Source organism: Galendromus occidentalis, unplaced genomic scaffold (genome assembly GCF_000255335.2).
Source record: "Galendromus occidentalis unplaced genomic scaffold, Mocc_1.1 scf7180000077500, whole genome shotgun sequence".
In the NCBI taxonomy this organism is placed as follows: Eukaryota; Metazoa; Arthropoda; class Arachnida; order Mesostigmata; family Phytoseiidae; genus Galendromus; species Galendromus occidentalis.
The window spans coordinates 565,749-591,002 of record NW_003805488.1 but is presented as its reverse complement, the minus strand read 5'-3'; the positions used below and the strand labels follow the sequence as shown (position 1 = coordinate 591,002).

Here is a 25,254-nt window from a genome sequence, read left to right as displayed (position 1 = left end):
TACTCTTGAACCCTGGTTGAGAGCCCTTCGCTCTAGAACGTATTTGAAGGTGGTCACAAGCGTGCAGCCTGAGTTCTCTAAGCTGGTGGGAGGAAAGGGAAGGTCGCGTGACCGTATACGTTAGACGCCAGATTCCGTCTCCCGTCGGAGCTCCGAAGATTTCCGTTCCTGCTAAGGCTTCCCTGTTGTGCGCGTTCTGAGTTTATCGATATGCACGCCTCCACGATGTCCGACGACATCAGATAGTCCACCGACACGATGTTGGAGGAGTCCCGGTACGAGGGATCTGACACCCACCACGAAGAGATCTGTAGATTGTGTTGGTGTGCCAGACCTCGGACCCCCTCGTAGCGATTTGTCGCGATGCCCCAACCTGAAGAGCCAGTAGGGTTACCGAGAAATCAACAGGAAGTTCCGAAATCTCAAGGTTCCATGATACATACATCAACATAGAATTCAAGGATATCATACAACACATATCAGGCCAGGTGATATGCTTGGCCTTAAAATACTAAGGAGCGTCCTACCGGTTGGTGTGAGTTCAGCCATCGCCGAATATAGGAACCGTCTCCCGGAAAAGTGTTTGTCCATTTGTGTGCGTTCAACAAATACTTTGAGATCGTAGAGCACGTCGGTGTCGGCCCATATGTGCTGCACGCCGGGAAGGTACCTGCAGATTGCACCCCATTCCGTAATCACTCATCGAGTACTCCACCTATCGGGGTCCCCCTCGTATCGGGGCATAACATTTCAGTCCCAGCATAATTCGGAACTCGTATGGTCGAATGGACTAACTTTTTGGAGAGTCTCGCGCCCTCTGCAAAGGATACGACGGCTCGTTGATCAGACGCTAGAACTTCTGACAGTGTCGTTTTGAAAGCGTCCCCTTTGAAGATGTAGCCCCCTGATAAACATAAACGATCGATATTCGGGGCGGTTCTTCGGTCTAGCCTGATACATTCATTATGGAAGCGCCTGATTCATTCTGGAAGCGCCTGATTCATTCTGGAAGCGAAGTCCATAAACTTGCCCAAACAGTTCTCAACGAGCTGGTCTAATTCTGCGTAATGATCGAAGAAATAAGGGAACTCGTGGAAGTCGACGAAGACCACTTCAGCCGGATGCTCGTCCAGAAACCTAGAATGAAGTGAAGTGAAGTGTCAGTGACGAATTCCCCCGATGAGCTCTTTCTGGATTCCAATTGTGAGCGCACAATCAACGGATTACCTCTTCACATCAAGCAGAACATCTCGAAGCCGATTATTCGTCTGGAGGACCCAATGGAATATCCAGAATTCCGTGATTCCTGGGAGAATCGCGTTCTTGAGAGAGCAGCTGCGGATTCAGCTATGGCTTATGCTGAGGACCGTCCCTTTTCTAACCTTTGACCTGCTTGACATAATTGATACCCGGTCGAAGATCAAGATATCGAGAACCGTAGATCAGCTGCGTATACGTGTCCTCTTCCTGGCAGTCGCGATATAACTCGTCCATGTCGTCGGTTCCCTCGAAAACTTTGAAGGAACCGGCGTTGTGCGTTCCTGGCACTGCCAAATACGTCAGAGGGAGGGACCCTGAGAATAATCGCGAATTGCATCCGTAGGATCTCCTTCGCTGTTTTCATCTATGAGTCCCTAAACGTCGGGCTCTCCTTGCTAATCTCTCGTGATGCTTTGCTTCGGTTTTGGAGAAAAACATACCGACCGAAACCGGGATGAGTGAGAAGGATTTCGCCCATCCAGTCGGGGTGGATCCTGAGACAATTCCATGCAAGGCGCTCGCCATTCATCTCGAGCTTCACATGGAAGCCCAAGCATGAGTTTCCCACACGACGATCGCGGAAATTCGTCTGTGGAGGGTTCAAGCGCTCTACTTCCGATTCCGGAGAATGCATCGTTTTGACCAAGGGGAGTAAACAGGTGCCTAAGAATGAATTTTTAAGTGGTGCCACTAATCCACTCACATGGTTGAATTTGATCCCCGAGAAGACCCTTCCGCTGAAGTAATCCGTTTTGTCGCTCAGAGAGCTATTAAGGTTCCAGGAATGAGCTTTGCTTCCAAAATTTTCATCGGCGGCCAAGATCAATGTACCTCCGCTCACTATCGTTTGATTGAGTTCGTGCAAATGGAAAGTGATTTCCCGCATTCTGTTTGACGAGCTCTCTCGTCTGGGCAGACCCGCCGAGAGCCTGACGAATAGATGTACACCGCCCGTGTAAGCTGCAAGCATAAGAGCTATGAGCGCTGTCTCGGATTTCCCTAATCCACTGCAACCCTGAGAATCTCGAGTATGTTGCTCACCGATTGACGTGACGACACACATAAAAAGACCGAAGAGCATTGCGATGGATTCTCACAAGGTACAGAAACCAGCTCTGAACGGGCGGATGTGCCGAGAACGATTGAAAATCCGTTGCATGGTCTTCGGGAGCTTTGTGAGAAAGAGAACCAGAAGCTCTTGCCAAGTTCATGGCGAACTCGAGAGATGAACATCCGCTAGGCTTTCGGTGGTCTTCTTTCTCGATGTCACGACACATGGCTATCGCTCCCTCCTGGAAAGTATTCCGGTGGACGGATGTGGATCGCGTTGCCGGAAGCGCTTATCGTTTGTCTCTCGAAGAATTCCACGTACAGCCCACGATTTTCACCGTGATCAAGTCCTCGGTTCTTCAGCACTACATTGTTCAGTTGAGCCGAGATGGGCCCGCAAGATGCATCCTGAGATAATTTTTCCAGCAGAAAGAGAACGGGCTCGAGGCATATCTTTTTCCGGCCTCGATGTCGAGAGGAAACTGTGACGGCAAACGTTTTGGCGCGGCAATCTTTCTCCCTCCGCATCTTTATCTTTTCCCCGTCGCATTCCTCACCATGGGAAACTCTCCTCACGAACCTGTCGCCAAGAGAACGCGGTCATCCATGGCACCCGGAACGCCGACAGCGACTACGACTCGCTTAACACGGACACGAACAGCCCCACAGGCAAACTCCGAAGACGACTACTCGGAAGGTTCGAATCAACGGCACCTCCGAGCAGCACAGCGCCAGAGGCTGAGCAGGGAATCGCGCCATAAGCGCGAAATTTCCGCAAAACGACAGTGCCGGTAGCCGCAAAACGCGCGGCAGGATCGCGTCGGAATCCTTGCGTCTGCGCAGCTCCGCAGGAACAAATAGTTCACCAGCTACATGACTCCGTCGAGCGCTTAGCCCACAGACGCAGCCTAGACGTCCAGCGTCGGAGAAGGAGCAGGGAAAATTAACGCTCGCGGCAGTCAGAGGATGCGGTCGCGCTACGCAACCGTTATTGTGAACCACTCACTTTGGGAGCTATGGGAGGAGTATGCTTTGATCGCGGAGCTACTCACTTTAAAGCGGAGGGAAAATCCAATCATAGGGGTCAATTCGTGGAATCGTGCTGTGAGCTGGGAAGAGTTCGACTTCGGCTGTTCGAGAACTTCCCCTCATACCTGAAGGAGCTTTCCTCTATCAACAACGCGGTTCCTGCCGAAAACCGATCGCGCCAGCATAACTTTCATGACAACATTCGGAATTCCAATTCTGCCCTAGCCATGGCATCTACTTCGGCGCAAATAACGCAACATACTGGGCGTTGGGCCGGCCAAAGGCCGGCTGGTATGCCTGACATTGAGTGCAAAGCGAGAGTACGGGAACTCCGATCTATTCACACAGCAGTGATTCATTTAACATGACGTACGAAGTTACGATGGTATTATGGCAATAAAGTAGGCGGGATGGATCCGTTCAGTGAGGTACATGTATAGCTTCGGCAATCTTCATTTCTTCCAGGCCCTCCTCGCGCGTGTACTCCTTATTTCTGTACATTTCTTTTCCCACCTGGCTCTCCGAAGTCCCGTATTCAGGTGGAGTCTAATTGAGTGAATATTCGAATGAATTCCCGTTCTTCCACCCAACGTTTCGTCCACCGTCTTTTTTTTTCGAGTCCGAATCGCCTGCGCCTTCCTTCTCCGGTGCTTTCTCTTCCCTAGGTTCCTTCCACCGAAGCCCATCTCGCAACGGGTTCTTGAACATCCACGGACGCAGTTGGCCCTGCAAGAACTCCGCAACAGTGTCTGCCGAACGTGGAAAAACGTTCTCGACCATTGGGAATTGGATTCACGAAAATGCGCTCTCCCGGGTCAAAGCTTGAGCTTCGCCCGAATGGTTATCTCAATGGGCACCTCGCCTCCGAGATGCGTGAGATCGTGGCGCTCTGCTTCCGATGGGGCGCTCTGTAGTATCCGGGAAGCTCGAACCGGTGCCCCAAAGTGAATGATTGGGTGGCGCTGATCGCTTCGATCCCCGGGAAGACCCTTTCGCTGCAGTCTCACGTTGTGTCGCCTAAGGAGCTATTGAACTTCCAGGATTACGCTTCGCTTCTTATGTTAGACTTTCATCAGCGAGGCCGCCGAGGTTATTGAGGCTGTGCTCATTGTCGTTCGACTGAGTTCGGACAAATGGAATGTCATTTCCCGCATCCTGGTCGACAAGGTCTATCGTCTTGGCAGACCAGCCTAGTGCCTCGCGAATAGATGCACACCACCCGTTGGAATTGCAAGCGTGAGAGCGCTCAATGGACGCCCCCCCCCACGAGGCGTATCCAGGAGGGGGGCAAATTTTCGGCTTCATACTATCTGAGTCGGACTTCGAAAGTAAAACTTTTAGGTTTTCATTCATGGAAAAACGTCAGCGCCTTATCTTTCGAACTTGAGCGCGTTGAAGATTCGATAGACGGCTGAACTCTTTCTCTCGGAAATAAGATCATAGCTTTTGGGGACATTCACGGCGGTTCGAGTTTCTAGCGTGACCCCATTAAGCCACTAGGTCGATCGAGGGCGGATTTTACGGCCAACGCGACTGAGGAATCGTTAGTCAGATTCGAAGAGCTCTCATGATGAAAGGTCAGGGAAAACTTACCAGTTTCTTCTCGAAACAGTCAGCATGCGACAGCGATTGCATGAATTGTGAGCGCAGTACACGGGATCGATTCTCTCCAGCCAGCTATAGATAGTCCTCGGAAAAAAAATTTCCCCCCTACCCAAAAAAAAATTCTGGAAACGCGCCTGCCTCCCCCCCCCCCGCCTCCGCGGTCTCAGACAGAGGAGTATCTCGATGCATTGAAGCTGAGGGAACCTTCGAATGTGTCACTGAGCAATCGACGTGATGACACACCGCGGAAGACCGGAGCATTGCGGTGGCTTCTTACAGCGAATCTCGCGCATTTGCGCGAATCGAAGTACTGGAGTTTTGATAGAAGGAATCCAGATCAAATGAAAAGATAAGTGGCTTGGACATCCGTGAGCGAGATCCCTCCTCGGGAGTCCGGCAGAGAGTCGTTCATTCGATCTCTCGAACCGCTCGAACCAGAAGCTATTCTGCGCAGGAGTATTCGGCGAGACATTGCTCTATTCCCGAGTCTCCGATAGATTGCCGAGATTGGCCGAGAAGATCTCCTCGACTACCAAGTTGTCAGCAAGTCCCTGATTGAGGAATCACGTCCCCCTCTCGAGGGTATGGAAACTCTGTCAGCGCTGCGCGAGCGAGAGTGCCGCCGCTAGTAGCGTCCCCTTGTGGGATTCGAAAGAAACAATCGATTAAAACTGGTTGGTCTCAAGCCGAGCCTTCGGCAGTAGGGAAACATTCACTGCGATCATCAGCTGTTCCGGACCCTTCGCATGTTTCTGTGAGTTGGAAGTTCTTTTGGGAAAGTCGGAGGCAGTCAGGGCTCGGAAGTCTCACCGATACCGGACGTGAGTGTCCAAGTGATAAAGGTTCGGAAAGATTTCCCATCCATCACATTGATTAATCGGAAATTCTCCGTTGCCTCGATAACCAGAGACGCCTGAGAATCCCGAAATGTTGGAAGTCCTTCGCAACCGTTGAGGTTCTGTCTCCGGGGAGCCCGAGAGAATCGTCCCCGCGAGTCAGCCAATTCTTGCTTTCAGCTCATCAGGATTCAGCCCTAGTCTCTACCCGCGAACCCGTAGTCAGCCGCAAATGGTCGTCGGCGATGGTTTCTCTCTCGTTTGCGTCGGCGGAGTCACCAACGGCGGTAAAACGTCGCTGACAACTAAATTGAGGCGTCGCTTTCCGCATCTGAAGTACATCAATCAAGACGACTTCTTTTTGAAGCCCGATGATCCAAGACATGTCTGGGTTGAGAATTCTGAGTTCCGGAGCCAGAACTGGGAAATTCCCGAGTCAGTAGACTTCCAGGCGCTGAAGCAGAAGGTGAAGAAATTCAATGAGTTTCCGCGGCGGGAAGAAGTCAGGTCTTGGTGGCGCGGAATAATAATATGAATGATCACGATAATAAGTGTGCCGAACTTGTTGTTTCTGACAGAAAATACATTGATTCAGGTGATTGACCTAACGAGAAGCGGAGAGGAACTCCCGTACCGATTGATTGTGCTCGAGGGACACCTACTCTACGCCGACCCGCACGTTGTCAAATGGAGTGATCTCAATTATTTCTTCACGCTGACCAGAGAACAATGCTGGGAACGACGCAAAGGTGCGCATGGATAAGCGATCCCTACGAGGATTCTTTATGATGTCATGATGACGCTGCTCTAGTGCTGCGAATGGTTGCTTTTCATCATTAGGGCTCAACTTTCGTCGCGGCCTTTTAGCCGGAAATCCGCGGCATTTTCAGGCTCCCATAGACTTTCGATGGGGATACGCCCCGCAATGCAACGAAAAATCGCGGTCACGGACCGCGACGAAAGTCGAGGCCTGATCATCAATCATCATCATAAGGTCGCCGATTGATCCGATGTCCGATTTCAGAGCGCGTATACGATCCACCAGATCCTCCGGGCTACTTCGATGCAATCGTTTTCCCAGAATATCTCAAACTTAAAGGATTCGTGGATCAAAACATTGCGAATGTCGAATATATCGACGGTTCTGCTGATCAGAGCGAAGTATGTGACAGGGTGGCGAATAGCATCAATCAGCTGTTGAAGCTCGAGTGAGAATTGGAGACGGAGTTCGAGCCGGAAACTTAGATCTCTCCCGAGCTAAAACAAGAGTCGAGAAACGCCCTCCCAAATGTCTCCCCTCTCGTCCGTTCTCGGGCAACGAGGACGTCACAGATTCTGGTGACCGACGGCAGTCTTCGCGGATTGCGGGTCGGGCTAGGCTAGACGGTCCTCGGAGTCTCCCAGACTCCAGGGAGTCATCTAGGTTCATGTGTACAGTCAAATATTTGATTCCTGAACGCGAAGGAGAAAATTTCATGAATAAATGTTTCTCCTGCTCTCATCACTGTCCTTGCTCAGCTTTTCCTACAGCGCGCGATTCCTCTTCGGTCGCTCCAACCGCCATGCCACGCCGTCACCACCGCTATGCCGAGAACAACGATAACAAGAATGCATCCATCCGTGCGGGAAGATCGACGGACGGCGTGAAAAGTTCGGTCCGCTCAGCTGGTCGAGTTGTGGAGCACAGAGTCCCTGGTGGTGTTCTATTCCTTGTTTGATCTCCCATTCTAGTGAGCCATGAATATCGCTTCGGGATCCGCGGCCGTAAGTTCGAATATATTCTGCTGTGGCCTAGATGACAAACGGAATGGCTCACCATCCTGCCATCCGTGCACAGACGTAGATATTCCGAGATCGCCTGTCCTTACGCGTTCACCCCAATGCATACTCATTCTTCCACACAGATTTTGGATCTCAAGGCCGAGCTCCTCCGCAAGTACAACAATGTGAAGAATAAAAACAACTCGGAAAAGGTGAAGTCCGATTATTGAGCTCGTTCGAAATATGACGGAGCTCACGTTTTCTCTTTGGGGGCAATATTCTCAGTTGCTTCCATTTTCGCTGCAGATCGAGCCCTTCACTGTCAGGAAAGGTGGCTTCAAAGTTGAATTACGAAAACCGAAAGTGAGGGAATCGGAACACGTTCCACCCGCAGACGACGGCGAGGAGGAGGCGCTAAATGAATCGAGGTTGCATATTGCGATATATTGATATGAGAACTCTTATAGTGGTTCTGTCTCTTTCGACGATGCTTCCGGAAGAACTTCTGAGGATCAGGAGATTCCGCACTCGAGAATTTCCAGAATTTTCGGCGCTATGATTCGGGGAACGGAGAACCTGCACCCCGGACGAGAAGATGATCTGATTCTGATTGATTCTCAGACGCCGTCTCGAAGAGAAAGCTCGACTATACGATGCGAAGAAGGCCGAGGCGTGGACGGAGGAGACCGAGGACTCTCTGATCGACTTCAATCGGAAGAGGAAACTGGAACAGAAGCATCTTCAAGAGGCCAACGAGGACAGTTCAGACTCGGATAGCGAATGGTGAGACACGTCGGGAAATCTTCGGAATCTTCGAGGATGTTGGGACCACTTGAGGAGGGGAATGACGAGCATGATTGGGGGCTCATAACACGAATCGATTACAGGACAACCTTCGAGGATGCGCTGGGGAGGACTAGGAAATGCCTCAAGATTGATCTGCCGCATTATCGGAACGAAGACATGAAACTCACAGAGTCGTTGAAATCTCAACGACCCGGAAGTCAGACCCCTGAAGCTCCAGCCTCCGACCCGTTCGTCAATATCCCGCTGCCGGAGGGTCCGCCTGTGGAGGCGACAGATCCAGCAGAGGATCCTGGGAAACAAGAGCGGCTCCAGAAATGGGACGAAATTGAGCAACAGAACAACTCAAAAGAGCATCTACATTATCGAGACGTCCTCTTCGATGAAATCAGGGAGCACGGGCAGGTGGGTAGACCGGCCATTCATTATTGGGGATGAGTCGCGGTGATCATCAGCTCGTGCGTTATTGTTACGGCAACTGACGCTACCTGAATCCCTGCAGGCCCATTTCGAGTTCTCAAGAGACGAGACGGAACGAGCTCATCAGATGAAGATCCTCGATAAGCTGCGAGACGATTCCACCAGAGCTCAGCGAATGGCTCAAGAGATCAAAAAGTCCAGAGAAAAGATTCGGAAGGAACGTATGAACAAGATCCGACTTCGAAGAGGTCTAGCGCCGGAACCCGACGAGCCCATTGAGGTAATGTGAAATGGTTCCCCGGATCCATTGCGCAGACTTCTAATCTTCATGCGACTGTTTCTTGATATCCATAAAAAACGAATCTTCCTCGCAGCCAACGCCGCCGCCTCCGCCTCCCCCGCCTCCACCATCTCAGCCCTCGCTGCGACCGACCCACTCGACGTCGCACATCCGACCTTGGGACGAGGGCAAGGAAGTTCATGGAGTGCCCATAAGTAAGTTGTGTGCTCCTGCCGCTCGGCGGGAAATCTCAGATCATGACGCCGTGCGACTTGAGCCGTAACTTATCCTCCGATGAACGATCATTTCAGGATTACCGCCTAAGAGGGACTACTTTGAGGAGAAACGCGAGGAGAGACCTGCGGAATTTGCTCCACCAACCTCCTACAACGATCGTTATGGTAGAGCAAGGAGCGATAACAGGAAGAGGGAGGACGACGTCAGCGAGTTCTTAAGGAACATCAGGGAAAACATATGAGCGCGAGCGTGCAGAGCAATGCAGCGACTGTAGCGATTGTACAAAGAATGTGAATATCCTCGGAGATGTTAATGAAGCGAAATGAAAGGAAACCTCGGACACAATTATTCGAGTAAGAGATCTTCGTGCTTTTGTGCACAGAAGTACCGAACGAAGCTGACTCGAAGAGCACAAGCTTCGTGGGGCTTCCAAGGACCCTTCCTGAGGTTCCACTACTATTCCGAGCTAGCTGTAGTTCCGAGTCATCTCGCTCTCTATCCCGCTGCTTTGTTCTTTTTCAATACCGACTCTGTCATAACTTCCGGTCTTCCTCTTGATCGTGATGATTTTCCCGGGGAGAGTTTTCTGCATGTCTTCCCAGGAGCCTCGCGGTCGCGGCGACAGCTGCTCGCAAGACCCGATCATTGTTATTGTCTCATCGCATCAAACGGGTGCGTTTCCGGGTGAGATCAGACGTAGCTATCGTGACCTGATATGGGACTGTGGGAGTCTTGACATCCCGATCGACCGCCATCGACCGAGAAACTCCGGCACACTACGCAGTCTCAGAGCGAGTATTCTGCCGAAGAGCTCATGCGGAAGTTCAGTCTCCGCGAATTCTAAGGGTAGTTCACAGAAACCATTCGGATCCGGCGCACTTAGAGTCGCGTATATAAATATCGGTGATTCAAGCAAGACCTTGGCTTCGTAGGTGGCAAGTCGGACCGACGCGACGGTCAGTCCACCCATCCTATCGTTCAAACGATTGGATTGCACGAGGAGTGGCCCTCCGTCGTCCTGGACAGGCTCCGGTTGACGAGGAACACAAATCCAGTCATCGGCAGAGCTCTCCGAGTGATCGAGTCGCGGAAGCGAACTCGTTTGTATCCAGAAGCCCACTCGAAGAGCACCCTGGAAGTCCATGCCCCCGGTTCCTTGAGCAGAACGGTTCGATAAAGAGTCAGCCAGCGCACCCCGATTTCCCGAGCGAGTCAGGATACTATCGATTTATCGCCAAGCACGAAAGCAGGAGAATCGCGATCGACCCAGCTTCTTACGGGGAGTCCAGGAGTCATGCGGAGAGATCACGTCGCCACACCTGCGAAGAGGAAGGCGAAATCGAGTCGTACTCGAGATTCTTCTCTGATTACAAGAGCTAACGTCATTCGCCTCGGTACGAGAGCATCCATTCATGAAAGTTTCGAGACGTTTCTCCCTAATGGGGATTCCTCGAAAAATCTAATCTCTTGGTGACAGGGAGACGCTTTTGCTAATTTAACCGTGGCGTTCCGACTCCCGACGTGCACAGTTGACAAGAAGACCACGCTCTTCGCAACTCTGAGCGAACGAGTGAGTTGAGTGCTTCTCTCACTTACCCACCGCCTGGCAACCAGGTGCGTTTTTAGCGTCGCATCAACGTCTTCTGTCAATCTCGCGGGTTTTTCGATACATATGTACATCCGTTGAAAGGTGCGGGCCGTCGGCGAAGAGAAAGCCAGCAGAAACTCTCGATATAAACATCTTCTCTTCTCGCGATCTAACGCACACCTGTCTTATCTCGATGTGCGTGGCCGGTCAGCTCGGTTCGTTGGCTAGTTGCTTGGGCGCATGGCTTCTGATGGCGGTAGATCGTGTTGTGCCGCCGGGATCGTCGTCACCGAGCGAGCACCAGCGGCGAACACGGGGGACACCGCGGTCGTCGCAGCCGCACCCCCTATGACAGTGGACAGAAGTCACGCTAGAGGCGCCGAAGAGGGGTGGAATCACCAGACAGAAAAACGAAATCCACACGCGTTACGCCCATTCGGTTTAGGCTCAGAATCGGACAGTGTGGGGTGTAATACACATATCATCAACGTCCGGGGAGGTCCGCTTCTGTTGTCACCGCCGCTTCTGCGATTATCACCCTCACCGATCGAGTGGTGTCATGCATGATATGTGTGAAAAATGTCCGGGTTTCAGATGGATACGATCTCACCGCGACGGGTCGCGTGAAGTCTCCTGTCAATGCTCATCAGGATATACCGTGAGGATGTGAAGGTGAGAAGATCGTTTCCGCTGAAATGCATGCGATGCATTCAGAAGAGGAAAGCAGGGAACGAGGGTCGATGCTCAGCACACGCTCCGCGCGAACAAGGGATTTCGACTCCTACGTCCCGGCCAAGCTCATAGAATTCAGATTCCGTGGCGAAAGTCTGTCCCTGTAGATAGAAGAAATCCTCCGGCTCGCTTTCGGGCTGTCAGCTCAGCTCTGCCATAATGCATCTTGGCGACGGGGCTACTGATGGCCGAAGGAAAATTCGATCAGGCGCCAATGCTCCGGAGATAGAAGCTCGAATACACATTTCCACCGACATCACAGTCATTTCTCTACGGGAACAGGATCGCAGCGAAATTAGTGGCACGCGAGCGATACTTGGGATCTGGTCAGCTTCTCCGATTCTGGACACGATTTCTAATGACCTGACGGGGATCGGCGCTTGCGGTCCCGTTTCGCCGACGTAGACGGTACAGCTGCGGTTACTCACTCTGAGACTCCGGTGAACAGGCGTGTATCAGCTTCGGAGGAGCTCCCGAGATCAGATTAGTGATCAAGACTGTGATTTTCGGAATAAATCTGCAAATCTCCACAGTGATGCCTTCCTAAACAATGAATCGATCTAGAAAGATCGATGTCCCCCCAAGCTCCGATCGGCCAACAGCCGAAACATCGTGGTAGGCATCTTGTCAAATTCGACTGAGACTGACTGAGTGAGATGTAGCCGGTTGTCACTAGCCTTCGTGGTGTCGCCGCGGATTCGGAACTGAATTTCGCTCTGCCTTCGTCTCATGATGCGGTTTTTGAATCGTGACTCCGTTGAACCGCCCCTAAACTACCGCTGGACCAGCCCACCGTGTCGACTGGTGGCCACTCAGGAAAATATGTGACCAGCAAAAGAGTTGCGCGGCATGTCGGTGCGATTATCTCCATCACACCCGACGCCATCCCGCGATTAGGAAGTTGTTTACCGACTGGTGCTTGCGCTGAGTTTTCGCATGCGATCGTTGAGAACCAGACGAGATCGGTTCTGCCAAGCTCGGAGTAGGTCCGAACAGGCTCTCGTGGATATTCTCTGCATGCGAATATCGGTTTTCGCTGTAGAGACCGGATCCTCACATCGAGCGACCTTTGTAATACTCGCTGGGCGGGCGTTGTTCTAGAAACACAGTGAGATTCCATCGTTCAGCCATCGTCTTTCCTGTCTCACACTGTTCAACGAGGGAACTACCATAGGCCTGGGAACACAGGAAAAAATGGTTGAAACCGACGACCGGTCCTTCTGCTCCTGGGGAAGACTGTCGGAAAATCACTTTCGTAGGGAGAGTACGAGTACTCGTTTCGAATTATGGCGATTCACGTGAGCCATACGTTGCAGATACACAAAACCAGACAGAGCCGACTCGTTTTCAGAGTTCCACTCTAGTATGACGAGGTCAAGAACCCTTTTTCAGAGAATCCCGTGGCGCTACTTGATACAAAGAATAATTATTAGAGAGGTATTTACGACTCGTCCCCTATGAGGAATCTGATGCCCTACCCGTGGAGCATGAGTCAATGAAGTCGGCTGCCTGTGATGGTGGTGTACAAAACGTCTTGAGCATTCTTCCCATTTCATAGAAGATCCTTCAATTTATTATATGACAGGGAAGGGAATCATCAAACCAACCGTGATGGTCCAGAAGAAGAGTCCCACGATCGGGGAGCAACCAACCAGGAAGGTTCCCCATCGAAGCGTCCCGATGGAATGAACCCGGTGTTAATCGCACCTGAACGCCCCCCATCAGTGTATCATGATCCTGCTGCCCCTCCATTAGAGCTCCGTATGATATAAGAGTCGTTCTTACATAATTGACGGAAGTATCGTAATCATAAAAACAATAAACGTCATGAATGATGAGGGGGATGGTAATCACGTTGGAAGAAAAACGCTCCACTCGAAAAAAATTATGCCTGATCATCATCGTCCCAGAGCCCCTCTAAATTACATTCGAAGCGTAAAGCTTGTCGCTCTTTGAGCTCAGCAAAAGCTCCCTTTGCTGCCGACGGTCTTCGACTAATTGACGTCGCCCATGTGAAAAAAAAGCTCTAAATGTGTTTGAACGTGCGTGCCCATATATATACTTTATAAACGACGAGAGGAGTACCCGCTCCACTGCCATAGAATTGTGCCCATCGGGGTAGCTCCCATTGTTCTGCAGAAGGTGCTCGCAGAGCTGCTGCCGTTGGACTGGTTGATGTTGCATACCTCCAAGTGTGTCGTACGTCATGCATTTCCGCTTTGCCCGAATATGCATAAGTCCGGCCATACTCAGTCTCAGTAAATAGCTCGACTTTCGACCAACCGGAACCGGCTGGAGCCTCCGTCACCGTACGAGGGTGGTGATGTCGGGCGCGATGTCGCTGCCGCTGCTGGAGGCATCTGCTCGTTGGTCATTTGAGTTGATGTCGGACGATCTTGTTGTTAATGAATAGGCGAGATAGTCCGTTTTTTCCCTCCTCTACTTTCAAATTCAGAATCTAGTGGTAGGGTGGTGCACAGTGTCGCACCAGCAGCCACAGCGGTGATGTTATCTCATGTCCAGTAAGCTAGGATGGTCACAGCCTGTAGTCACGTAGCTCGAACAGCAACAGAGATGAAATTTACAGCCTGAGGATCAGCGGCATCGACGTAATTACTTCACAGAAGACGACAGCGGCCACTGCGACGGTAACAACAGCAGCAGCAACGACAACAACAACGACGATGACGACAACCACGGCGACGAAGGAAAACGCCAACGACAACGGCAGCTGTGTGTTCATCCGGTATCCAAAGCTTAAGCGGCGAGCGCCATAATAAAATATATGTCTTCGAATGTATGTTAGCGTGCAGTGTAGATAATCCAGTGTGGAGGGAATCTGCAGCGGGCCAAACAACCCAGAGCGACAGAGCCAGAAGGGATAGACGAGCGGCAGCGGGGAGGAAGCGAGGCTCGAGGGAGCCCGAAGCGACGGTGCCGCATTGCTCGACGTAATTCGCATGTATTTAACTCGATGGCCAGATGCTTCGTTAGACAGGGATCTTCTTCTCAAAATCGTCAAGAGCCTCTACGACCAGCGAGCAAATGGAAACGATGCCAGAAAACTAAAAGTTAGAGTTTCCTCGGCGAACGAATGCTACTCGCGCTCTTGCTGAGCTGTTCCATTGGCCCTCTCCTCGATCCTCGATGCTGGAAGTGTTCAAGACGCAGCTCCAGTGGAGCAGAGGCACCAGGAGGTTTCATTGGGCTGATCCAACCTGAGGCGGCCGTCAGCTACGTCAGGGTGCCCGAGCGCACGAAATTCAGCGACCGAGCGATGACGGCCCCGCAAAGGGCTGCGCATTATGGCTTCGAGCATCTTCCCATTATTGTGAACAACATCTCAGTCGGTCATTTCTTCCTCTCAGTCAATCATTCAGTCAGTCATTCGGCTGAGCTGTCAGATGAGCAGGTTCGCCGCTCGAACGAACGAGCGACCGACCGGGGTGGAGCCGTTCTCAATTGTTGTTGTCGTTTCCAATTGCTTACCATCAACTTACAAGAGCCCGGAACTGTCTTTGATTTGTTAGCAGCCTTCGACGAGGTCTCCGGTCCCGATACGGTCGAAGAGGGCTGAACAGTGATTTCTGTAGGTATCGAATTCCGCGTCCCGATGAAAACACGATCCGAGCCTGAATTGACAAAATTTCCTCTTCCCCGATATCGGTGATACCGCTCGGAATCCCGGATCGAACCCAACTAATCAATCGAGGCACTCAGGTGACAGTGTTCCTCCTGCCGTCGTTCGCAGGAGACGATCTGTGCAAAGTTCAGCTTTCCCTAATCTATCTATCTTCTGCTCCGCTCGATGGGTTCTCCGATCAGTAACTCGTCGTCCTTATAACTGGTTGCGGCAGACGAGCGGAGCGAAGTATCAAGCAGAAAAAACGGCATAGATTGCTTGGTGACACTGCATCTGGATTAAGCTTGAGGCCTCTGCCGGTCTCCGTTTCAATCGACACTGGGCGCTGTCTGCTCCTTCGCTCGCTGCTCGGCTCCGATTGGATCCGATTCATCGCCCTAAGACCAGAAGTAATAATCGAAGCGAGCGGGCAAGGACGGAGGAGATTAATCGAAAAAATAACATAAAAAGGAAGAACTCGTTCGGAGGACCTACTTCGAGCCGAGAAGAAACGAATTCTTCCGAGGTCCGCAATAAAGACACTCCTACCCGACCTCGACCAGTGCAATCAAGTTATACGTCACCTGCACGTAGCGAGAATCTTGGAAGCTAATCTGTATTCGACTCTGAGCGAAGAGGCGAAAACGGGAGCCGGGAAGCTTCGCAATTCCGTCATCTGCTATCAATGAAAGTCCCCGGACTCGGACCGAAGGTCGGGGAGGATAATCGATTGGAAACGAGAGGGATCTCTGCATTCCATAACCTGTTCCCGCGATGATCCGCTGAGTTGGAATACGCGAAGTGTCATTCTCCCGAGGAAGATATAGAGGCACGAGATATAGATGAATCAAAGTGGATTTCAAATTTTGGGGTCAGAACGTGATGCTAGATTATCTGCTGTTCTTTCGAAAATTAACGCTGTTCACGCTGTGTGCTGATAAACGAACGAATTTCGTGTGGGTTGAATTACGTCTGCTCATCTGTTCCAAACACAAAATGAGATCTTCAGATTTATGTGTTGCCAGAAGTAGGACATAACCGCATCCGAAGAGTCGAGACTGACACGGAAAAGAATACGAACAAAGAGGGAAAATATCGGGTCTTTTCCCGGAGAGTTTGCATCTCGCGAGAAGAATCGAGAGAAAGATCCGCCCCGAGGTTCCTCCTCGGTATTCATCCAAATATCGACGGTCTCTACTTCTCCTCGTGATTTTCGGGAAGCTCGATTCGATATTCCCGATTTCGATTTCTTGGACAAAGTCTTCAGGGACCACCGAGACTGCATATGTGCATCTATGCAGAACGGTGGCTCCGAGTGATCCTTCCATGACCTGATTGCTACGTGGGCCTGAAAACAGAAGATTCCGATCAAGACCTACCGCTCATGAGAAGCGATAGGAAGTCTTGGAATGCGCCAATTATTATCAATTATTACTGTTATTATCAATTCCCTCACAAATCTGCGTTTCAAAACCGGGGCGAGAGGGCTCTTCCCGCGTTTATGACATCAGCTTGTTTTCCCCGATATAGGTTCCCATTCTGTCTTTGCAAAAACCCAGCTGTTCCGGCGGTGGAATCCGATCCTCGATAAGGTGGCACGAAATTGAAGAGCACCGTGAGGAAGACAATCAACGAGGATACCGCAAGGAACAGAACCGGCGAGAGAGATAAAACGGTGGGAAAGTCTTTCCGGAGAGTTTTCTGGGAATGGATCCCTCCGCGATCACCCGAGCCCGGTTGCGGAGGTCCGCTTTAAGAGCTCCCAAATCCTCCTGTGGTGTAACTTCAAGATTAGATTGATCTATTTCCCATCGCTGGTGGTTCAAGCACGCCCTGGAGCCGATTTCAATTTCGACGATTTCCGGTGGATTCCTGGCGTTTGTCTTGCTCGCATTGTTATCATCATTTTTTTTCCTATCTTTCGTTTAATTCCTTTCTGTCTCCCCCAGAAGCAGCTCTTCGAGGCCAGATGTGAGCCGGTCTAAGTACGTGATCCATCACCATCTTGAACGGTGTGTGTGGCTGCCTGCCTGGCTCCGGAGCGGTGTGATCATTAATAGCAACGTGTTCTATGCGTAACCTATCCAGCTTCTCATCGGTGCGATCAGCATCCGAATAATAGCTTTCAGCAGCGCCCTGCCGTTCCGTCACCGGTATGAGAACGGAATTGAGAGTTCGTTCCATGAGATGAGTTTCGATAATAATTATGACCGCCCGTCTTTTGGCCCTCATCGAAAGCAAAACATTTCAGGGAAGCTCCGGGTTGCGTAACTCCTGATCATTCCGCAATGACTCGAAATCTCCGTGTATGAGATCGTATCGTCGATACGGTTATCCAGGAAGCACAATAATCCTCTGCTGAATGAAGTCCAAGAGAATAATTATGGTCAGTGCCTAGTTCATCGCCCCACATCATATCCACGCTGTCCATACTAAACAGTAAAATGTCGTCGACGTACCTGGGAGCTTTCAACAAGAATCAAGTATCGATACTCCGGCACCGTCTGATAAGTGATCGACATCGATGCCAGTCGCGGATGATCGCCGATCTGACCTCAAAAATTGCAAATGTTGATTGGAGTCGTGAAGTCCGAGCTGCAATTTTGCCGGAAGACTGATGCTAATGATTGACTGCAAGTAACAATCAGTTATAGAGTGCTGTGCACCTTCACCGGAGATAAAGCGGTCTGTCGTCGACGTTGGGATTGGATCGATTTCCGAAGTATTCCGCGGAACTCCTGAAAACGTAATTTATGACCACAGAATTACAACAAGAACCTCTCATAATTTACGGGCGGGAAATGTGCGGTTGCTGGGACTTGGTAATTGTGATGATGGTCATAGCTTTCTGTGGCTCTATTGCCAGCCATGCCTCACGCAGAGACTCGCGACCGGATGCGAGCTCTCAGCGAGACTGATGCTTTCTTTCTCCGGCCGCTCCAGCTGAAATTGCGGTCGTGCAACGCGTAGCGTGTCGTGGAAGTATTTGATGACATTTATCAACAATTCGGCAGAGACACTATTGCCGTACAGGATACGCGGATGGAGGAAGAACTACTTCTGATAGCCGTTCCATTATCTCAGCGTGGCGTCTTGGACGACTTGCATATCTGAGTTATGTTCCCGCGTCGATCGGAGCTCTCGCCTAGAACATGAGTCAACTACAGCTCGCTACCGCGCGTTTTGTACGCGACGAGGAGCGAAAATATTCATCATTCGTTGTATATATAACTCCTCTGAAGTCTGTACTTTGGCGCGGGAGCGAAGACCATCGGTGTCTTCGCTGGAGACGCACGCATCTGACCGATATGAGACAAAATCGAATCGAATGCAAATATGGAAAGAGCGCGAACCGGAGAATGGCGCGTCGGCACGGACGCTCAGGGAGACGTTCGCCGCTCCCCGACGAAGAGACTTCCAGAGACGCCCTCCACAACCCGCATTCTCGCTAGAATTGTGATCGAGCCCCTCTTGAGCTTTTCCGTACTCTCCTGAGTCAGAAACTAGAGTTAAGCGGATTTTTCACGATGACATCGTGTTATCGACTCGTCGATCGGCTATCTGGACGTGTATGTCGTCGGCTCCGTGCGATGTAATTTGCATGATTATCGAGCGATAGCAAGTCCTAGTCGAGTCAAGCAAGGAAGAGCGCCTGAGCGACCATCGGGTCGGCGGGCGGATGGCGCAGCGACGGCGACGCTCTTCCTTGCCGTCGGGTCTCAAAGTCAGAGATAATCGGCAGTCAAGCCAAGTTCGTTACTCCGAGATAAGACTTGGTATCGATTCGATGCTTTCGAGAAAAGAAGAGCGCGTTTTCGAAGATGAGCTCGAAATATCCTTCTCGCTGAAGAATTTCGACCAGGGGAAGACCGAGACAAGTCCAATGCCAGCCTTGAGACTTCGAATGTTCTCGTCTGAGTCAATATCGTAGAACACAGAACGGACGTTAATGATTCGTCCTGCCTCCTGGAATGCTTCATGCTCGTCGACTACTCCTCTCTCAGGACTCGCAAACTCTCGAGGGGAGGTTCGGGATTTTCCTGTGTCAGGATCGAGTCTGCTGAATTCTATATGAGAGAGAAAAGGAACGGAATAGTGGAAATACGGAGGTCACGAGGATACGGAGCTGTCATATATGTTGCTTATGAGCGAGAAAGTTTGAAGCGAGTCTTCGGTGATCGGTTAGCCGGGTGGGCCGACGGGGAGTGGTTTACGTTTTGGACGTTGTTGCTGCCGCCTCCGGCCACCGCTTTCGTCGAATGTAAGACCAACCGGCCGACGCCGAAACTGCCGCCACATTTCTCCTGAGTCGTGGGGAACTCGCCGTCCAGTGAGTCACTTGTCAGATCAATGCACCGGGTACCCGAGAAATCATCCGATGAAGGCGCGGTATGAGTTTGCAGAGTCACCACGGACTCAATTTTGATGAGCATTTCATTCCATTGAAGTATTCGCTTGCTCGGATGATAATGCTCCCTGACGACCCCATGTGGTTTCCTGTGCCGTCTTCGAGCTAATCAACGGCTCAATCGAAGATGTCTCTCGAATTGTCCCTGGATTCTCCGCTCCCGGTCCCGCTGTCTCCGGCCCAGAGGAAGGCGCACCCGCCATGAGCCCACTCGGCGCGCCCGCCAAATTCATTGACCCCAGCTATTAGAGCATTCACGACAGACGAGAGGCAGGCGACGATGGCGGCGAAACAACGACAACGGTCATCATCGGATGACTCGCGGAAAACTCAACGAATGACTTGGGTTGAGAAGTGAAGAACGCTGGGGACACGTTGACGACGGTAAGGATGGCGACAGAAATGGTGTCAGTTACTTCTTAAGCTCGACCACACACAAATGTCCTGCTCGTGCCTCCGCTCCGACAGCCAATTATCCGTTCCTCTGATTGCTCGCACGAAAGCAGAAGTCGGCCGCGATGCAGAAAAGCCGGAGACAGTTCCTCTGTGTCGGTCTTGTTCGTGAGCGATAAGCATGTACTCATGGTTTACTGACTCAAAATCTAAGTCCCCCACCCCGGAACTACACCTCGGTTCGGGAAAAAATTCATTTCCGGGGTTTCTCTACAGTCAGCAAGCCCTCATCGATTGTCCATCAGAGGATTTGGGGGAAAGCGAATGGGTTGAACTCGGGGTCAATCATCGAGATCGACCCAAGTTCACTGTTTCTTTCCCGCAGCTGGAAGGCAGGTATCTGGAGCGAGGGAAACTACGAGAAAGATTTTCGACTGTAAACAAAAAGATAACCTGGAATAATCTCCTCTCGCACAGCGGCCGTTCCGGCGCGCTAGAAGAAACCCAAGCAGATTATTCGCTTTACTATTGTGATAAGATAATGCTGTTTTAGCACTTTCAACATCCAGCAGCCGAGACATCATCGTCCTTCCCTTGTCGCTAACGTCGCCGTCCGTCGTCAACGTTGCCCTCGTATCCACAGTCAGAACGTCGAATAGATCAAGAAAGCAACGAGATACAGACAGATTGCTGCGGAAAAAAATCGAGCGGAGAGCGACGCTCAAACCAAGCTTTTCCGGACTGACAAACCTTCTGACGTAGAAACTGCCTGACGATCGAAGAAATGTTGCGGGCATACTACAGATAATGCTCAACACAAAACCCAAAGCTATGCGGTCGTGTTGAGAATCATCTTGAACCTCATGGGAGACCGTAAACGCCATCTGTCCTACGCCGCGAATGTCTCTCAGGGCTCAATACGGCCAGCTTCCGATAAGAGATAACTCCCCTAGCTTCGATTCTTCGCAGCTTGAAAACTCTCCAGATCCGAACGCGGTGCTGCTCATGAAGATTCGGATCTCTTCTTCCAACGGTGTCAAATGAGCCGAAAAGCGCTCCTTTGATTACTCCTCGTGCTCGACGGCGCCGTTCGCAGTAGAGTGTTCGTCCGTTGTCAAACTATTGTTGGTCGGATGTATTTTTCGGCGCTTATCATCGACTCCAACGACGACGGAGGAGTTTCGATGCGCTAACAACAGGAAGCGAGGATCCAGGTGAAGTTGGGTAGTTACCGAAAACGATTTTCTCTCTTCTTTATGATTCTTTCCGTTGGTGCCTTATCAGATGAACTCGCAGCTATCGTTCAAAGCCCGCCGGATTTCTCCGGAACCCTGAAGATCAGAGCAGGAAGATTTCACGCCATAATGAGAAGCTGCGCGATGAATTTTCTTGCTTTCACAAACCTCGTGCTTGATACGAAAGCAAAACACGTGCCGGAGGGGACCGAGAATAAGCCGAGTGAGCGTTTTTCTACTTCTCATTCTTTCTGACTCTCGGCCGTCGGCAGCGGTGGGGTACTCTTCTGGCGATATCGTCCTCGTGTTTTCGCGATGCGCTCTTCAAAGCAGGGGATATTAACCTCGGATCAAGTTGGTCCTCGTCTCATTTTTCCCTCGTTTTCTCTCTATCTCGTGCCTCTCCGAATTCCGTTTATCGTGGAGCTATCTGCCGAAGAAGCACGAGGGATTTGTGAAGGCCCCTTCCAGCTCAGAACTCCGTCACGCACCTGCTTTTCAAGTCGCATAAATCTCAGCTTCGAAGGGTATCAAAATAGACCTTTCCGATCTGCGGAACGTAAGCGACAATCTCGATATCTCTCTTCTGAGTTTCGATGTCTCCTCTTCAAATCATTCGCACTAAATGATAATTATAATTATTTCTTTCCGCCCAGTCTGAAAACCTCAGAGTTTACATAATGTTCACATGGGTGGCAGAAAACGAATTCGTTCAGGATGAACATCCTCTTGTCCCGTGAAAGATGGAGCGGAAGAGATTTGAATTCGTTGAGGAAATTTCAACAAGCTGTGACATTCCCTCCTCAACCTGTTGACCCGTTGACTCTGGTGAGTCGGGAGCTAACATCCTGGCTGGCTGATCGACGCTCATTCCTGAACGAATCTCGTCTTCCGACTGATCTGATAGCCTCTTCCTGTTATGTAACCCTTCTATGGGGAGGCCCACCATCACAGGCTGGCACCGTCAGCGCTGGGGTCCCTGAACATTCTCAGGGGCGCTGGAGGCCATATGCAAGGCAGATGCCATTGCAGTAGGAAGCTCTATCGCACAAGCTTTTAAACCGTTCGTTCAGAGTAAGGGTTAGCCCATCGCTGAGGAGAACTCCTGTTCTCGGGATTTCTTTCTGAATCGCCTTTCATTGGAATGAGACGCCCTCGCATCGGGCGGACGACGGGAAAACTTTAGGAATCCATGCACGACCAGGATTATTCGCGAATCTTTCATTCATGCGAGTCCCCGAGTCGCGGAGCTCCTCGACGAGAAGCTCTTAATTATTCTGTCTGATATATCTTGTCGACGATCATGAGGATAAGTGACGAGAGGCAGGTGAGATGAGGGGAACGATTGAGATCTCAGCCCTCCGGTAAGTGATGCCGCGTTCCGTGATTAAGTCCTACGGAGTCACGAAAAACAGAGAGCGAAAAACAACGAGCCCGCCGCTCAGCGACTGCGGCCGAGGTGTCTTTTCGGTGAATTGATGAGTAAGTTACTTGTTTGTGCGTTTCTCCACTTCTCATGCTTCAGCGAAATCATGTCGTCAGGCGCCACAATGGCTGATGGCGTTATGTAACGTCATCGGCTGCACGAGAACTTCGGAGCGAACTGCACATCGCGCCCTGTCCGGAAGAGGTTCCGATGAGCAATCGTTACCGCGGAGTGCTCCCAGAATATTTTCGGAGTTCCAAGTTTTCATCCCACTGGACGGGACGATTACGTACGATTCTTTTGTTTCGATAGTTTGTTCCGCTTACCGCGAGTGTGACGCCCGGCCTGCTTGGACAGACTCGGGTGTGGCGGGTTCCCCGCAACGATTCTTCTCTCAATGCCTCCGCAGCTACCTTTCTGTTGTCTCTCTCTTTCTGAGTCAGAGGAAGGAGAGCGAAGTGAAGAGTTTTTGTAGAAGAGTTAGGGACGCAAGGCTCTATGCAAGGATCCATCAAGCGACCAACCGTCCGGCCGACCAACCGGAGGGACTACAAAGGGTTGCAAGCTGCCGCTCGGCTACCAAACTATCCGGGCTGCCAGTGCCGCCGCCGCACCACCACCAGCAACACCGTCGGCAGCAAATCAAGCAACGAGGCTGACAACCGAAGTTCTCACGAGGTAGATGCTGACTAGCGAGCTCCGAACAACCCATGTCGGAGCCTACTCTTAGTACTCAGTATTAATGCCGTGCCCTGAAGATATCATGTAGAGCTTCTGACACTTCGTGCAGTGAGCCACTCCTCGAAGAGCGCATCAGATAGAAGACATCGGATCCGTCTTCGTCGTCCGGAGGAAGACAACGTGTAAAACAAGCGTCGGGACGGCAGCGACCGCAGCGAGGTTCAGGGCGGTGCAGATGGGGCAATGACGCTCCAGAAAATCCAAAGAAACGTCAGAGTTCCCAAGTAGGTAGTATATCTTTGCGACAAGACCTCGCCGGTCGCATCAGCTGAAACCGCTGGTTGAGTTGCTTCCGTTGATGGGCAACTCACCGATATCTAAATGAGTTCTGCAACGAATCTCCTGAAAGTTTGATGATTCCGAAAATGCTTCGGAAGGAGGTCTCCTGTTCCCTATCGATCGTCCCATCTACTCCGTGACCCCCAAATAGAGTGATCGTGTCCGCGCCGCATGATTGGCATCGATCTCGACCCATTTTCGAAGATATTCGGTCATCTTCTTCGCTCGAATACCCTCGATCCGTACGCAAAAGTGGAGGCTCAGAATTGTCTGCACCATGCGCCGAACGGAAGCGTTACTATGCTGTAGATTCCATGCTCCAGAACAGGTGCTTCGCCGAAGTCGGTCGCAATGTCAGAGCACGTATGCGGTAGGATACATATTTCAGAAATCGGCATTCTACTATGTCTGAGGAAATCAGACGGTGCCCAGAACGACTCGTCGGTCTCTGGGAAACTCATGGGAATTCATCAGCGAGGACGTCCACGCCTTCTCCGGCGTAGTCTCCGACCTTCACCGACAGGATGCAGGGCACGGTCGAAAATATGCTGAAGCAGATTTCCTGCTCAGCCGGCAGCTCATCAAAATCACCTAGAGTGAAAACTTATCTTAAGATGAATTCGAAATGCTTTTCGTCTTAAGAATGAGAACATTTCAGATCTTAACCTCGAATAAATAACTCGAATGGGATACATTTTCAGTGACTCGAATGCTAGTACGGTATCCTTCCCGTTTCCCGAAAGCGGAATAGCGGACGTTTTCCGGCGGAGTCGGAAAGCTTTTCTGTGGTCAGATTCGGGAGGTGCACACCATTGCCATGGACGATGTGAAGAGGAATAATGCTCACTGTACTATTGACAAGACTGTGCAATATGTGAATTTTGTGAGCTGGCAACGTCGACCACGTCTTACCTACGTAAATTATCTGCTTTTCCAGTCGATTACCCGTGAATGAAAGAAGGATCCGTGAGGTGCGGCCAGAAATTCACCTTGCTCATCCTGGACCCGATTCATGACGACGAACTGCCGCACGGCGAATTTGACCGATCCGACGCCCGGGAAGGAGTTCGAGCGGGCTCCCGAATCGGTGAAGTTGCCACGGCTCTGTATGTATCGTATGATGGAAGAGGCTGCTAATAGTTAGTGCGCCGGTATCGACGCCGGCAGCTCCGGCAATGGATATAAATTTCCTTCCCGGTAACCGGTTGTCGTCCATAGCTGAAGGCGATCGAGCAGCAATTAGCTTGCTGGTTCGTCGTTGATGTCCCTTCTTACGCTCGGCTGGTCGTTGCTCGACTGTGTTGTTGTTTCAGAGCGTACCGTCGCTGTCTTGCACCCTGAACATAAATTGGTCGTTGCTGAATTCCCATCTGGTCTCCATTTCCCCAGACGGACGGAGGAGGCGGGTCCCAACGGCGGCTACCGCTTGAGCTGGCCGATCGCTTGGTTGAGCGGAGCGCATTCTGGTTAGCGCTCTTGGACGGATGAATGGATGGATCGGGCGAGAGGGTTCGCGGGGAGGCGGAGCCTCCGAACTTCAGTCGCTCT

The 25,254-nt window shown here is 51.2% G+C and overlaps 3 protein-coding genes across 3 annotated transcripts; 2 read left to right on the top strand and 1 right to left on the bottom strand.

The window, feature by feature from the left end:
* Positions 1–77: 77 nt before the first annotated feature.
* Positions 78–2,146, bottom strand: LOC100906752 (PI-PLC X domain-containing protein 2). The gene is made up of 8 exons (XM_029112413.1): positions 1,964–2,146; positions 1,696–1,849; positions 1,383–1,583; positions 1,228–1,306; positions 1,031–1,137; positions 796–904; positions 528–670; positions 78–373 (listed from the first exon to the last, which is right to left on the bottom strand). Exons 1-8 carry the CDS (start codon positions 2,144–2,146, stop codon positions 78–80), a joined length of 1,272 nt encoding a protein of 423 aa, XP_028968246.1.
* A 3,510-nt stretch (positions 2,147–5,656) lies between these two features.
* LOC100898798 (nicotinamide riboside kinase 1) lies at positions 5,657–7,271 on the top strand. The gene is made up of 4 exons (XM_029112428.1): positions 5,657–5,698; positions 5,961–6,246; positions 6,376–6,529; positions 6,805–7,271. Exons 1-4 carry the CDS (start codon positions 5,691–5,693, stop codon positions 6,990–6,992), a joined length of 636 nt encoding a protein of 211 aa, XP_028968261.1. The 5' UTR covers positions 5,657–5,690; the 3' UTR covers positions 6,993–7,271.
* Positions 6,903–9,773, top strand: LOC100906604 (coiled-coil domain-containing protein 174). The gene is made up of 9 exons (XM_018640775.2): positions 6,903–6,941; positions 7,299–7,544; positions 7,685–7,753; positions 7,848–7,969; positions 8,163–8,324; positions 8,429–8,750; positions 8,848–9,045; positions 9,140–9,260; positions 9,357–9,773. The coding sequence occupies exons 2-9, from the start codon at positions 7,518–7,520 to the stop codon at positions 9,521–9,523; spliced, it is 1,188 nt and encodes a 395-aa protein (XP_018496291.2). The 5' UTR covers positions 6,903–6,941; positions 7,299–7,517; the 3' UTR covers positions 9,524–9,773.
* The last annotated feature ends 15,481 nt before the right edge of the window (positions 9,774–25,254 follow it).